We start from the raw sequence: 15348 nt of genomic DNA, 5'->3' as shown, positions 1-15348 counted from the left end.
TGACCTTCAAGTGTACAATATTCAATAAGTCACTCCAAGAATATTTTATAGCTACAAATAAAAAACTATGATTGATAAATATACTTATTCCAACCTGCATGACAACACGTCAGACAAAAGTCTATGATATTATGCATGAATCTACTTGTTTCAGTTAAATTATGGGTGGTCCTTTTAGGCTACATGCATCAATGTAGTATGCTACATGAGGAAAAATGATGGACTTTCTTACGCACTTGCACGGTACATTTTTAGGCCTCCTTTTTCCACATGGAATTTATATGGAGGGATTATCTGTGCTACATAAGCTACATTTACTGAAGACAAGCCTCATCTTTGCCAAGATTGACGGTGTTAATAATAACATAAGAAATTATAATAGTGAATGATCTCTTCAAAAAACTATTATAGTGGATAAACATGGCTGCTTAGTAGCTTAATACCACTTCAAAGTAAAAAATAAATTCCTTCTGAAATTATAATAAAGGGAAGCCACTTCAAGAATAACAATGGATGCATTCTCAAACAACAGTCACTGCCTATGGTTGACTACCTTATATATCAAATTCATCTCTTCTTTTAGTAAAATTATAAGCCTCTATCACAATAATAAAGAACTAGAAATTAATTAACGTTCCTTGACACAATGCCACACTACTGCAGTTATAAATGTGACAATGATCCCTGGAGAACATTCTGGAAGTTTGATTGATACTTGTCACTGAGTTTATTTTGTACGATCTAGTGTTGGTGTAACCTAAACTCTTACAAGATCACAGCAGCCTGGGTGGGAGAAAACACTTCCTGCAGAAATTTCTGTAGCCTACAATAATGCCAGTAGTGCAGCTGACAATTATGTGATTTTATTTCAGTGATTACAAAAACAACTCTAAAGTACACATTAGGTAGCTGAGGCAACTAGTGGCCACTGATATGGATCAACAAGGAAAAGAATGTTTTGTAAAGGCTGTAATGAACCTCCAGGGAAACGGAACACTCATCCAGTGAGGAGCATCCTTCGTTAACGGCAAAACAGTGGCACTGCATTGAAAGTAGTTTGGTGGTCTATTAAAATTGCTCTACCTTCATTTGCTGAAGCTCTGTGTTCGAGTCACTGATCAGCCAAACACTTAACACGTATTAACAGACTCTCTTTGCCTCTGGTGACTTCTGTTGAACAACATAAGGTTCCACTTTCCTTCCTAATCTACAATAAAGCCGACACTCCTTCACTACCTGCTGGAGGAGAGTCGGTGTATGTTGGGCCATGACAGAGGCAGACGTCCGGCTAGTGGAAGCTCACCATTAACCTTTCTTGCACCAGAAATTTTATTTCATCCCTAGAACAATTGTCATGTAAAGTCACGGCACACTTATTTGAACTTGCAATGTTGAAAATGTTGGTGCTGAAATGGGAATCTAACCCAGATATCTCTTTCTGCCATCTTGAACACTTTTCGGACAATACAGTTCCATCATTTTGTTGGGTCCCCAACATTCCATAGTTATCCAGGTTTCAATGAAAGGGGAAGGTCTGGTTTTAAATACTGGTTGGGTACAAAAATTTTCGCTGTGTGATTTCAAGTTGTAGCATTCGCACTGCAAGTAATATGTGGAAAGCAATTATGATTGTTAGCATTTGTGCATGCAACGTCAACAATAACAATTGGTGCCAATTTTGACCCTGAAACAGGCAGAGAACTTTTTATCCTATCATTTCAGATTTATAAATTCCACTCCTAGTGGCTGGTGGAAAAGTATTTGACAGGTGTGTAGCCAGTGGTGATAGCATATACAGGGTTAAGAGTCCCAGTCAGCACAGAACTTTTCCTCGCATAATTTCTAGTTCAGACATGAGCGTATCTCACTGGTAGTGAAATAAACTGACATTGTGTATCTATATGTGGCTAGAAAACAACATGATATATGCTGGGTTCGAAACGCAGCAGGGGAATACTTTGTTGTATAATCATTTCAGTTTCATCATCCCTCTAGCGGTGAAAAATTTCGATACATAAAATTATAACAGTTTATTGTGCTTCATTCACAATCCTTGCCCAAAACAAAACTTTATGCCCCATCATATCAAGTTTGAAAAAGTGCATATGATGTTACATGCGGTTAAAATGATAGTTAAGATCTGTAGTGACCGGATTGGAGTCCTGGATCCCAGTCCAATACAAAAGCATGTAGTTTGAAGCTGAATCTTGCTTTTTGAAATCTCATTTATTATAATTCACTTCAGTTTACAAGCACTGAGGACCGTCATCTCTGGTAAAGGGTTTTCTGATATTTACATTACTGTGGTATTGGTTTTCATGTGGACGATAATAGACAAAGTGCAAGAAAGTTATGTGGCTGCATACAAACCAGGTGGAACGCAGTTCAGGAAATTTGGCTGCTTCTGAGCATGGTAACACACGCATATAAATTTGACAGGCACGACACTCGTCTGATTGTCAAACATTTCGTATTGTAATTAATGTGGTACTTTGATCATCAGACATCGTTCAAAGCCTGTCTTAAAACTACACAGCTAATGAAATGGTTGACAGCGTGTTTCAAATTGAGCTGGAGAAGGAAATCAGTACAGCGGGCAGTAAGGCACGGTGAAACTCGTGATTTGACAACAGAAAGAGGCTGTGGTTGTGCAACAGTTACGTGTCATAACAGTATTACCACATTCATCTCAATTTCATTCATTAAATACGGTTGACAAGAATTTAAGTATTTTTCAAGTGAGCATCCTCACTTTGTAAGCACACATGAAACCATGGGGTAGTTAAAGTAAGCCGCGTCATTCCCCAGTGATGCAAAAACACACACTAATTGTGTGTGTGTGTGGGGGGGAGGGTGATGAGCAATGTTTGTGATTGATGATGTAAGCTGTGCTGTAAACTTGCTACTGAAATACAATTAAGTTTGTCCTCCACATACAGTAGGTATGAATGGTAAATTCCGTGAGAATCTGATGTCTATCTAGAAGGGCTGGCATGGGTACAAGGGGGAGTAGGATGAACATGGGATAGTGAGACATCCTCCCCAAAAAATGGGAAAACACTATCACTTCACTGTGTGAAGTGGACACTGTATGAAGTAAAAAATAATTCTGCTTACATGTGGTTTTATACATCTTATTTTAATTATTAAAATCATAGGTACCTGTGGTGTATAAAATTTGTGTGTAATACTATGTATAATTTTGAGAGGCCGGGAGGGGGGGCGTCAAGTGGAATCAGTGAAAGACAGAGGCAGTTCCAGAACCAAACATTGTATGTGTGTCTGTAACTGACACCCAATAATGTGGGAAGTATGAGGCAGTGAACTAGGTGAAGATCACGACAAGAATCTATTATACATCATCAAGAGAATTTTTAAAATGTACACAAAGATTACTGTTAGTAAAAAGATTCCCGTTAACAAAAATTTTTTCAAACATAAGAGCTTGAGTCATTTCCCACAGCGTGCATAACGAGTTTGGAATAATGTAATGTTTTAAATTTTTTTCAAGAATGTAAATAACAATTGTAATATGTTTATTGCTTAAACAATGAATTTTGATGTTAATCTTTATAGAATAAAAGAGAAAGACACTGAATGATTTACAACACTGGCTCTATGTTTATTACAATTGGTTCAGGGAATGCACAGTGTCATCTCGAACACAAGATTTCCAATATGTCAAATAGCACATAAAATACTACATAAGTATTAAATTCTAAATGGAAAATAAATGATCATTTATCAGTGTTAGTGGCTATTAGACTTGTATGAACATATGTAACTGTAAGATGGTGCAGAAAAATGGTAACTCTGGTCGCAGAGACACTTTAATGGTCACAGACTATCAGAGTTGGAACAGCAACAACAATGGATGGGATAGATAATATGATAAGGTGTGCCACAGGAGAATGGAAGCCTGTAGTGTTCACTGGGTGGCTATAGTAAAGCCATAGATCCACTGAAACACACACACACAGGGGTGGACACCTGTTCGTCGAATACACAGTAAGGCACGGTATTCTGTGTGTCACAGAAGGGAACTTATCCAAGCACTGCGTGAGCTTTATGTAATGCTGAGTCCAGAGGCGAACAAAATGAGGTGGGAAGACTCAATTTTAATGGACCAGCTGGAACTGCTGGTAGGTCTGCCCTGTGATCCTGCGAGGTGGTCTCAGGCTGCAAGAGGTGTGAGCAGTCAGCCACTGGGGCACCAATGCTTACTTCACCTGGTTTTCTGAGCATCTTCCATACAAGCCCTCACAGCAGAGCATTCTTTTATATTATGTGCCTTTAGAGCAATTAACATCTTCCGTGTACTGTCTGGATTTGGAGAGAACTAAGAATTATCTTGGGATAGTTACTGGCATATGGCTTGCACGTGGAAAGAAAGTGAGAGACAACTACGCAAGAGCCAAAGCTGTAATACTAAGGTGTGAATAATGATTACTCTCCTTTACTACACGAAGAAAATTCCACAGGTCAACATCATCAATATAAAATTGTAGATAAGTTGCCGCCCTCCTCTAATCATTCTGCAGTACACTAACTTTCTCGAGGTGTCGGCTGTAAGTGACTTACTCGGTCATCATCTTTATGCAGTGTGGCACTATTCAAAGGTGTCTCATTGTCATCAGCCACAGAGGCTATGGACAACTTTAGCGACTACTTTATGGGAACAGGCCTACAGCAACCAGTACAGGCTGCCGGTTGCAAACTACACCCGTCACTGTGTCGGAGCCTATGCTGGGCAATACAGCTTTGTGTCCACAGCAGTCTGGGTCATGCTCTATTCACACAGTGAGTGTACCCTCTGTCATGACAGTTGATGCTAAAACCTAAACAACCACTTTCTGTATACATGTAGTTTAATATAATGCCTACAAACTGGCTCTCTGATGATTTTTGTTAGCTACCATACCTGGTAATGAACACTGTTCAGTTTAGGGGTTCACTGAAACTGCTACACGAGGGTAATGATAGCATTGTGAGCTATCGTGAAATGACTGTCTATGATGGTGTATTTTACAGCAGACACATATCTACGAAAATGCAGTGGGAAACATTACACAGTTGGAAATACACACACCTAGAACCGAGAGACACGAATCAGTGGGTTGTCTCACACTTACCTGGTTTGTGGTGGTGGATCGTACAGCAACCGGCTCACTTCGATCAAGTCTTCCGGCTGCTTCCGCATGGCATCTGCCCACCCCTGAGTGGCCATCACCTCGAAGGGACAGGTCTTAATAAATTCGATGGCTGCTCGCCTGAGGTCACTGCAGGAGTGGCGGACTGCGAGGGTGGCTGCGGCCGCCGCGGTCTCCACGGTCAGCTGAGCGGCCACCTGCCGCTCGCACTCCGCCTTCAGCCCCGACGCCCCGTACTTATCCGCTGCAGTCAGCAGCTGGGGGGCCATGCCGGGCAGCTGGGGGGCCCGCAGGGTGTACAGGTAGGAGACCAGCTCCCTCAGCACCGGGCCACCGATGTCGGCAATCCTCACCACGCCAGTGCAGGCCTCGAGGGTGTCGTGGGCGAACATGGCCGCGAATACGGGGCTCCTGTCCGCCAGGACGGCCCTGTGCACCACCAGCCGAGTGTCACCTGCCTCGAGTATCACCATGGCGTCGTCCCTGGCGTCCAGGAGTGCACCCAGGTTGACAGCCACCGTCTCTGTGATGTCCTTAACTGCTTCCATTGCGGACGATTCTGAAACACGGCAACACGGAGCAGCCGTTTCAGCATACAGGTGACTGACGATACTTCTACGAGTGACAGCCACACCTGTCTCCAGCGACAGTTGATAAATACAGGGTGAGTCACCTAACGTTACCGCTGGATATATTTCGTAAACCACATCAAGTACTGACGAATCGATTCCACAGATCGAACGTGAGGAGAGGAGCTAGTGTAATTTGTTACTACAAACCATAAAAAAATGCACAGAAGTATGTTTTTTAACATAAACCTACATTTTTTTTAAATGGAACCCCGTTAGTTTTGTTAGCACATCTGAACATATAAAGAAATACGTAATCAGTGCTGTCTGTTGCATTCTAAAATGTTCATTACATCCGGAGATATTGTAACCTAAAGTTGACGCTTGAGTACCACTCCTCCGCTGTTCGATCGTGTGTATCGGAGAGCACCGAATTACGTAGGGATCCAAAGGGAACGGTGATCGACCTTAGGTACAGAAGACACTGGAACAGCACATTACGTCCACATGCTAACACCTTTCTATTGGTCTTTTTCACTGACGCACATGTACATTACCATGAGGGGTGAGGTACACGTACACACGTGGTTTCCGTTTTCAATTACGGAGTGGAATAGTGTGTGTCCCGACATATCAGGCCAATAGATGTTCAATGTGGTGGCCATCATTTGCTGCACACAATTCCAATCTCTGGCATAATGAATGTCGTACACGCCGCAGTACATCTGGTGTAATTTCGCCGCAGGCTGCCACAATACGTTGTTTCATATCCTCTGGGGTTGTAGGCACATCACGGTACACATTCGCCTTTAACGTACCCTACAGAAATAAGTCCAGAGGTGTAAGATCAGGAGAATGGGCTGGCCAACTTATGCGTCCTCCACGTCCTATGAAACGCCCGTCGAACACCCTGTCAAGGGTCAGCCTAGTGTTAATTGCGGAATGTGCAGGTGCACCATCATGCTGATACCACATACGTCGACGCGTTTCCAGTGGAACATTTTCGAGGAACGTTGGCAGATCATTCTGTAGAAAAGCGATGTATGTTACAGCTGTTTGGGCCCCTGCAATGAAGTGAGGACAATGTTTCAAGCGTCAACTTTAGGTTACAATATCTCCGGATGTAATTAACATTTTACAATGCAACAAACGGCACTGCATACTTCCGTGCATTTTTGTATGGTTTGTATTAAACAATTACACTAGCCCCTCTCCTCACGTTCAGTCTGTGGAATCTGTTCGTCAGTATTTGATGTGGTTTACGAAATATATCCAGCGGTAACGTTAGGTGACTCACCCTGTACAGTCCATCCTTAGTCGGTTCCAGCAGTATCACACCCTTTCTGTCCGACTGATGCCATTGGTGAATAACAGCAGATCTTTAATAATACATTTTTCAAGCTTTACCTTTTCTTTCAGCATATTTCATTTGGAGAACAAGCTCCAGAAGTGGCAAGGACATTATTTCTATCATTTTTTCTACAGTGCAGTGTTATTTGGTGTGGAAGTGGTTTGAAATAGACGTCTACCAAAATACTAAATAGGCTGTACAGAACTATAGTATTACTCTATTCAACGAGATGTTCTCTTTACTTCTCCTGTTATTCAAGAAAACAACACTGTTTTATGACCTGAATCTGTATTATTCGTCATTTAACAAGCAGTCATGCATGAAGCCTTGCAGGAGTTGCTTCACACAGTGGATGAAGCCTGTGTGTCGGGAGACTGACTCGTGCGTTCACAGTGAAAGATCGTGAAGTGGGTTCAGCCGAGTACATAGTTCAAACGTTCATCCACCAAAGTACAGTAGCGGACAGACACATTCAAGAAACAGTCAGTCAAGGGAATGTTTTTGTGAATTGTAATGTTTATTACTTGAAGGATTTTTCTTTTATGTTTGTACAGTTTTGTGTATGTTTTTAGTAGTGTGGATGCTGCGTGAATGTGGTATAAAGTAAATATGTAGATCATTGTTATAGTGACAAACGCCGTACGAAGTAACGTGAGAAATTTTTAATACACTGTGAATGAAGACGACGGGGAATTTTGTATTATAGTGTGTCAAGTATGTTTATGGTAAAGGGAAGCTAATTTCAGTGTAAATGAAAACAGTTAATAATGTAAAGTATAAATAAAGTACCAGAATGTTAAATATTTTGGAAAAAAGTACAGTTCGAGTGTGTTGTTTATTGATTTGTTAGTCATGAAAAAAGCGGGCTAACACAGGAGAATAATATTTTTTTTTTTTTTGGCCTTAATGTAGACTGAGCAATCAGAACAGAGTATTCTTCACGCATCTCTTCTCTTGCAAACGGAGAATGCTTACACCAATCTAAGAAGTCAGAGCCCAACCTTTCAATGGTACGGTCGTGTGTAGTATGAGCTCCAAAGGAAGTAGTTGTTTGCCAGTTTCATGTCTACATGTGCTACATGTCTGAACAGTGCCTTACAGTGAAGGTAAATAAATTCATTCATAGCGGTATCAACGAGCAGCAATACGGCAGGGCAGCGCTGCCAACTTACACGACAAGCGGGGACCCTGAAACTGGGACGGCGGCAGACGGAGGACGTCTGACACTCAGTTTCAGCACGCCGAGGCTGCAGCATTCGACAAAAGATAAGTTTGTTAGAACTGTTGTGTGTGTGTGTGTGTGTGTGTGTGTGTGTGTGTGTTTGTGTGTGGGCGCCCGAGCAACTAGCACACTTGAACAGAGAGGGGGAGTAGATCAGGCTGTTCCCGCTCGTCGGCTCCGTTGTGAGCCGCAGAGTGCTCCCTGCTCCAGGGAGCCGTGTCGCTCGCTGTGACCATTCAAGTGGGCCGGCACGCCGGCAAGCGTTTTGACGTGCCAGCTGCGTCTTACAAGATCGACAACCTCATACTCTTAGCTGCTACGATGTGGTGACATGCTAGACCAGGAAATACGATGTTCAGGAAATAAGGAATAAACAACTGTTTTACAAGAAGTTGCATATTAAATTTATTGGGCCTCTGTAGCTCGACATTTTCTTTTCATTACAATGTCGGAAATATCAGGCGTCAAAGTGTTCGCAGCGTTAATGCGGAGGATGGACTACATTGTTGCATCCTGAAGAAACGATCGTTCCTTACTTTTTACTCTTTTCATTGCTGAGAAAAGCTGCTCACAACAATATGTAGATCCAAAAATGCAAATGATCTGAGGGTACTGTTGTGAAGCTTGGGAAATGTTTTTTGCTGTAATGAACGATACCATCGTGACAAATCCAACGTGTTGTAGTACCTCTCTTTCAACAAAGTTGAATTTTGGAAATCAATAATCTCCAATTGAAGTGACGATGACAAATCATGGGGGAAACTGAAAAAGGAGTGCTGAACACCTTAAGTTCCATTTTCAAACTAGTGAGGTCTTGGAATCGTGTTTCAAACAACGTGATGAGCTGCTTTCACTTTGCTTGGTAATAGCCGAAAGTAGTACCTTCAGGTAGTTTTAAAGAAGCAAGACGATTGAAGAACGTTAAATGTCCACTACTCATCTGCCTTTCAAATAAACGTTACTTTTCCATGAACGCTTTGATCTGGTCGTGCATGTCAACGATTAGCTGCTCTTTGCCTTGCAATGACAGATTTAAATTATTCAGATGCATAGTTATGTCAGCTAGGAACGCCAGGTCTGATATCGATTTTATATCTTTCAGACAACGAATTTCTTCCCGTTTCATTTCGAGAAAAAGGGATATTTCCTCACGAAAGGCAAAGAAAACATCAAGAACTTTTCCCCGACTCAGCCAACGAACTGTACTGTGGTGAGGTATATCCTCATACTCCGCTTCAGTATCTTTCAGGAATCCTTTGAATTGGCCATGATTCATACCGTGACGCCGCACAAAATTCACACACTTCACGACATCTTTCATTACGCCACCTAGCTCTACTGTTTCAGCACATTGTGCCTCTTGGTGAATAAAACAATGAAGAGTCAAAATGTCTTTCCGAATTCGTCCCTGAGTTTATTTTTCAAACGAGAAGCAAAACCTTGGTGACGCCCGATCATTTTTGGTGCACCGTCTGTCGCTACAGAACGGAGCTTATCCCACGGCAAATTCATATTGTCCACTGATTCACAAACAGCTTCAAAAATGTCACGTCCTGTTGCGGTGCAATCGAGTGCTACCACATCCAAGAGTTCTTCAGTTACTTGCAGCTCCATGTCGACACCACGCACAAAGACTGCAAGCTGAGCACAGTCCGATATGTCGGTGCTTTCGTCCAGCGCTAGCGAAAATTCAACAAAGCTCTCCGCCTTTTTCCTGAGCTGTGTCTCTAAATCCGCTATCATGTCCAGGATTCGACGAGACATTGTTTGCTTCGACAGGCAAACCCCTTCAATTACCCATTCAATTGCCTGCAACTCCCTTGGAAACAGACATTCTGCAACTGATACCATGCACGATTTACCATGCACGATTTTGCGAGTGGTCTTACCAAAAACGGCTTGCCACTCGTCGCAATAATGTGAACGACCCTGTAGCTTGCTCGAATTTCAGATTCAGTAGTGTTTTCTCCGCATTCATTCACCTGAAAATTATAAACGCATTACAGAACACGAACTATGTTGCACGTTTTGATACCCTCCGTATTATGAAACCGTTTTTAAACTTAACGTCTCCTGGTAGGTCGTTCTTAAGCCTGGCCACCAGTTCTCTGCGTGCAACGCCTTCTACCTAATCGTAGTGCGCTGCGTGAAGACGTGTATAATGTCGTTGTATATTGTACCTCTTTGCAGAATTAAATACCTTAAATGACATACAACACACTGCGGCGACCATCCCTCTCAACGAACAGAAAGATATCCTCCAACAGAGGTACAGGGCTACCGCTTCTGTCATAGCTGTCATTGAACACGGATTATTGCGTCGGTTGCGACTGCATGCGGCCAGGGGGCAGTGAGTTCGCTTTCCCCCTCCACGCGGGCTCCGAGCTGCCGCAGTGAGCGCTCCGGAGCGCTCCGGCTCCCTGGAGCTCGGTTGGAACAGCCTGGAGTAGATGTTAAAGTAAAAGAGGAGGTTTTTGAGGATGTTTCTTTGTTATTTACGGACGGTGAAGTAGACTTTGCTTCAAGTACGTCAGTTGATGTAACTAGTGGAGACAATGAAGATCCTGAAAGTCACATTAAGCCGGCCAGAGTGGCCGAGCGGTTCTTGGCGCTACAGTCTGGATCCGCGCGACCGCTACGGTCGCAGGTTCGAATGCTGCCTCGGGCATCGATGTGTGTCATGTCCTTAGGTTAGTTAGGTTTAAGTACACTCCTGGAAATTGAAATAAGAACACCGTGAATTCATTGTCCCAGGAAGGGGAAACTTTATTGACACATCCCTTGGGCCAGATACATCACATGATCACACTGACAGAACCACAGGCACATAGACACAGGCAACAGAGCATGCACAATGTCGGCACTAGTACAGTGTATATCCACCTTTCGCAGCAATGCAGGCTGCTATTCTCCCATGGAGACGATCGTTGAGATGCTGGATGTAGTCCTGTGGAACGGCTTGCCATGCCATTTCCACCTGGCGCCTCAGTTGGACCAGCGTTCGTGCTGGACGTGCAGACCGCGTGAGACGACGCTTCATCCAGTCCTAAACATGCTCAATGGGGGACAGATCCGGAGATCTTGCTGGCCAGGGTAGTTGACTTACACCTTCTAGAGCACGTTGGGTGGCACGGGATACATGCGGACGTGCATTGTCCTGTTGGAACAGCAAGTTCCCTTGCCGGTCTAGGAATGGTAGAACGATGGGATCGATGACGGTTTGGATGTACCGTGCACTATTCAGTGTCCCCTCGACGATCACCAGTGGTGTACGGCCAGTGTAGGAGATCGCTCCCCACACCATGATGCTGGGTGTTGGCCCTGTGTGCCTCGGTAGTATGCAGTCCTGATTGTGGCGCTCACCGGCACGGCACCAAACACGCATACGACCATTATTGGCACCAAGGCAGAAGCGACTCTCATCGCTGAAGACGACACGTCTACATTCGTCCCTCCATTCACGCCTGTCGCGACACCACTGGAGGCGGGCTGCACGATGCTGGGGCGTGAGCGGAAGACGGCCTAACGGTGTGCGGGACCGTAGCCCAGCTTCATGGAGACGGTTGCGAATGGTCCTCGCCGATACCCCAGGAGCAACAGTGTCCCTAATTTGCTGGGAAGTGGCGGTGCGGTCCCCTAAGGCACTGCGTAGGATCCTACGGTCTTGGCGTGCATCCGTGCGTCGCTGCGGTCCGGTCCCAGGTCGACGGGCACGTGCACTTTCCGCCGACCACTGGCGACAACATCGATGTACTGTGGAGACCTCACGCTCCACGTGTTGAGCAATTCGGCGGTACGTCCACCCGGCCTCCCGCATGCCCACTATACGCCCTCGCTCAAAGTCCGTCAACTGCACATACGGTTCACGTCCACGCTGTCGCGGCATGCTACCAGTGTTAAGACTGCGATGGAGCTCCGTATGCCACGGCAAACTGGCTGACACTGACGGCGGCGGTGCACAAATGCTGCGCAGCTAGCGCCATTCGACGGCCAACACCGCGGTTCCTGGTGTGTCCGCTGTGCCGTGCGTGTGATCATTGCTTGTACAGCCCTCTCGCAGTGTCCGGAGCAAGTATGGTGGGTCTGACACACCGGTGTCAATGTGTTCTTTTTTCCATTTCCAGGAGTGTAGTTCTAAGTTCTAGGGGACTGATGACCACAGCAGTTAAGTCCCATAGTGCTCAGAGCAATTTGAAAAAAAGTCACATTACGCATGAAATCGGTAACAATCAATTGCGTGATGACAATATTGGTAGTGTTACGGAATCAAATGTGGATACCAAATTTGGAATAGTACCGAAGGAAAATGATAAACAGGGAACAGTAAAGCAGAAAATAGAACAAAGAAGATATGTTTGCAGCATTAATGGATTCTATGAAAGATGGACATACTAATTTGGCTGAAACAACTGATCAGAACATCAATGGAAAACTTGAAAAGCAGACTGCGGTTTTAAAAGATATGTGGGAAAATGATCTGAAGTCATTAGAAAGTAAAGTGGATGGCAAAATTTCTGAAGTTGAGAATAACTGCCAACAATCTACTAGAACTGTAGAAAGTGAATTAACAGATGGCTTGAAAAAAGTTGCTATTGGAAACAAAGGGCAGATGTGATAAAAGAAAGTGTGCAGAAACTAGGTCAAAATTACGGCGGTAGTGTGTGTGTGTGTGTGTGTGTGTTTTAAGATCACGAACTGTTAGGCAGTAAAATCAGTTCTGAATATGCCAAATGTATGACTGAAGTAAAAAGTGTGTCCGACTGAGTGGGTGTGACAGAAGAAAATGTTATTCAGCTAACTAACCAGGTAGAAGAGGTTGAAAATAAGTCGGGTGAGCATAGCAGTAGATTATGCCAAGTTGAAACTAACCTCAGACATGGAACTAACAGTAGTGGGTGTAGTTTTGTAGCAGCAGCATCTGAAATATCATATGTCGCTAACAGGCAGTTTTCACGTTTTGATTCAACAGAAAATGTACATCCAAAAGAATTTTGGAATGACTTCGAAGGAGTTCTACCTACTTTGTGGTCAGACAGACAAAAAACAGGGTTCATTACCTCTCAACTCTAGGAAGAGGCTAGAATTTGGGGGGTTATCGCTACTAAACAGTACGATACTCTAGATAAATTTAAAGAGGCGTTTTTTAAAGAATATTGGGGCAAGCAAAAACAAAAGGAGTTGCTAAATAGCTTCTGGGCTAGGGAAACGTTTAATCCCAGGAAGGAAAGCTTAAGAAAGTTTGCGTTAAAGTGGACGACAAACTTTTCATATTTAAACAACAAGGCCGAGACAGAAGAAATTGTTATGGGCCTGGAAGGTAAATTGCCCATGAATTGGCGAAACAAAATTATTGCAGCTCCTAGGGATGACGTTTATACATTCATTGCTATTTGGAGAGAGTTGACAAGTTGTTCCATGAGGAGGAGCATGCAAATCGTAACATCAGACCACCAAATAATGCAGAACCGCGACAGAATGCAAACGTTAACAGAATTGGTGTGTACCCAGGAAACAGCAGGAGGTGGCGCTACCCAACAAATGATAGGCGAAATAATGGGGAGCAGGTGCACAATTATCGGCCGTATTCTCCGGTGCGAGAGGATGATGATGCGCCAAGGTGACAGCAAATGGTGGTAAACTTAAGAAATGGTACAGAATCCGTTAAACTAAATGCCGTCTGTGAAAGGGCTAGCGTTTACAAGATGGGAAGTAGTAATTTGAACCCTCTAGCAAAACCCTTTGTACGTGTTAGAACTAAACAGGCAGGGACTGTGAGTGAGGAGCAGAAGAAGGTAGTAACAACAGACGAAACGAGCTATATACACATCTGTACATTTAACCGAGGTCTAGGAGATTTTTTGGACAGACATGAAATAAGTACTGTATTGCAGACGAAACGGGTGATGAATTAGCGGAGAACGTCCTTAGCAACCAAGTTGAAGTCTAGTCATGTTCTGGGGAAGGAATAAGTACAGAAGCTGCAGAATTACAAGAGATTGGTGATATCAGTATAGAAGAAATACTATTGTCTATAAATGACATTTGTGAGGCTATAAGGGAGAGGCAGGAAAATAGTGACCAAAATGGCGGTCAGCCAACTAATCGTGAAAGAGAGAGAGAGAGAGAGAGAGAGAGAGAGAGAGAGAGAGAGAGAGAGACTGGGGGGTGGGGAAGGAGAACACGGAGAATGGCGAAACGCCGGAAAAAATTTTTGAGCTGTCATTAGTGAACAGAATAAATAGTATGGGGGAGAAAAGTGATGTGGGTAATTCTGCAAAAATCTGTGTAATTTCTGGAAACAGGGAAGATTTCGATAGAAGAGAGGTTGTGAACGATTTTTTGGAGCAGGGTTCTGACACCAGCAATGAAGAGAAGGTGTTGAGTCAGCCAGTAATCAGTCTGCAAGTGTGTAACGAAGAAGTGCAGTGCTTGGCAGATAGTGGCAGTGATTTACGTGCTGTGGGTAAAAGTTTGTTAGGATCGTTGCCAAATAGAAATGAAGTTGTAACAATGCCAGTAACGGGGCTGCAGATAATTGTAGCTACAGGAAAAGTTAAAAAACCTGTTAAACAGGAAGTTCTGTTGCGATTAAAAATAAATGGTGTACTCCATGACTTCCTTATAATCCCTGATCTATGTATAAAAATGCCAATTGGCGTAGATTTCTTTAACCAGTACAAAGGGAGATTAAGTTTTAATGAAAATGTATTTTTTGAAAGTAATAGAAAATGACTGAACATTTAAACTAGTTGCCCATCCAGCGGAAATAGTAATTTTATTTCCTCAAAAATGTGAACGCACGTTTTCACAAACTCACTTTGGACTAAAAAAAAGGTAAAAAAAACAAATGTGCAGGACTGGTGGTGTTTACCCCCCCCCCCCCACACACACACACTTAGCGTTAAATGAATGTTGCTTTGGTTCTGTACAATTTTACTCCTTGTTTTCCACATGGCTAATTTGCGTAACAGAAAAAAATGATACGCATAGAAAATTCTTTCTATATCTACATCCATACTCCTCAAGCCACCTGCCTTGAGTACCTCTATCGGTTCT

At 43.5% G+C, this 15348-nt stretch overlaps 1 protein-coding gene across 1 annotated transcript in view; it reads right to left on the bottom strand.

Annotated features, from left to right (window-relative positions):
- The window catches only part of LOC124553332 (ankyrin repeat domain-containing protein 23-like), an 89306-nt gene that overhangs the window by 25305 nt on the left and 48653 nt on the right, over window positions 1–15348 (bottom strand). The window contains exon 2 of the mRNA XM_047127209.1: window positions 5133–5709. Coding sequence (XP_046983165.1) covers window positions 5133–5698 — 566 coding nt within the window. The 5' untranslated portion in view covers window positions 5699–5709. The remainder of the gene's footprint in view (window positions 1–5132; window positions 5710–15348) is intronic.

The sequence above is a fragment of the Schistocerca americana genome, chromosome 11, assembly GCF_021461395.2.
Source record: "Schistocerca americana isolate TAMUIC-IGC-003095 chromosome 11, iqSchAmer2.1, whole genome shotgun sequence".
NCBI lineage: Eukaryota > Metazoa > Arthropoda > Insecta > Orthoptera > Acrididae > Schistocerca > Schistocerca americana.
The sequence above is the reverse complement of the archived record's forward strand: the minus strand, read 5'-3'. Positions and strand labels throughout refer to the sequence as shown.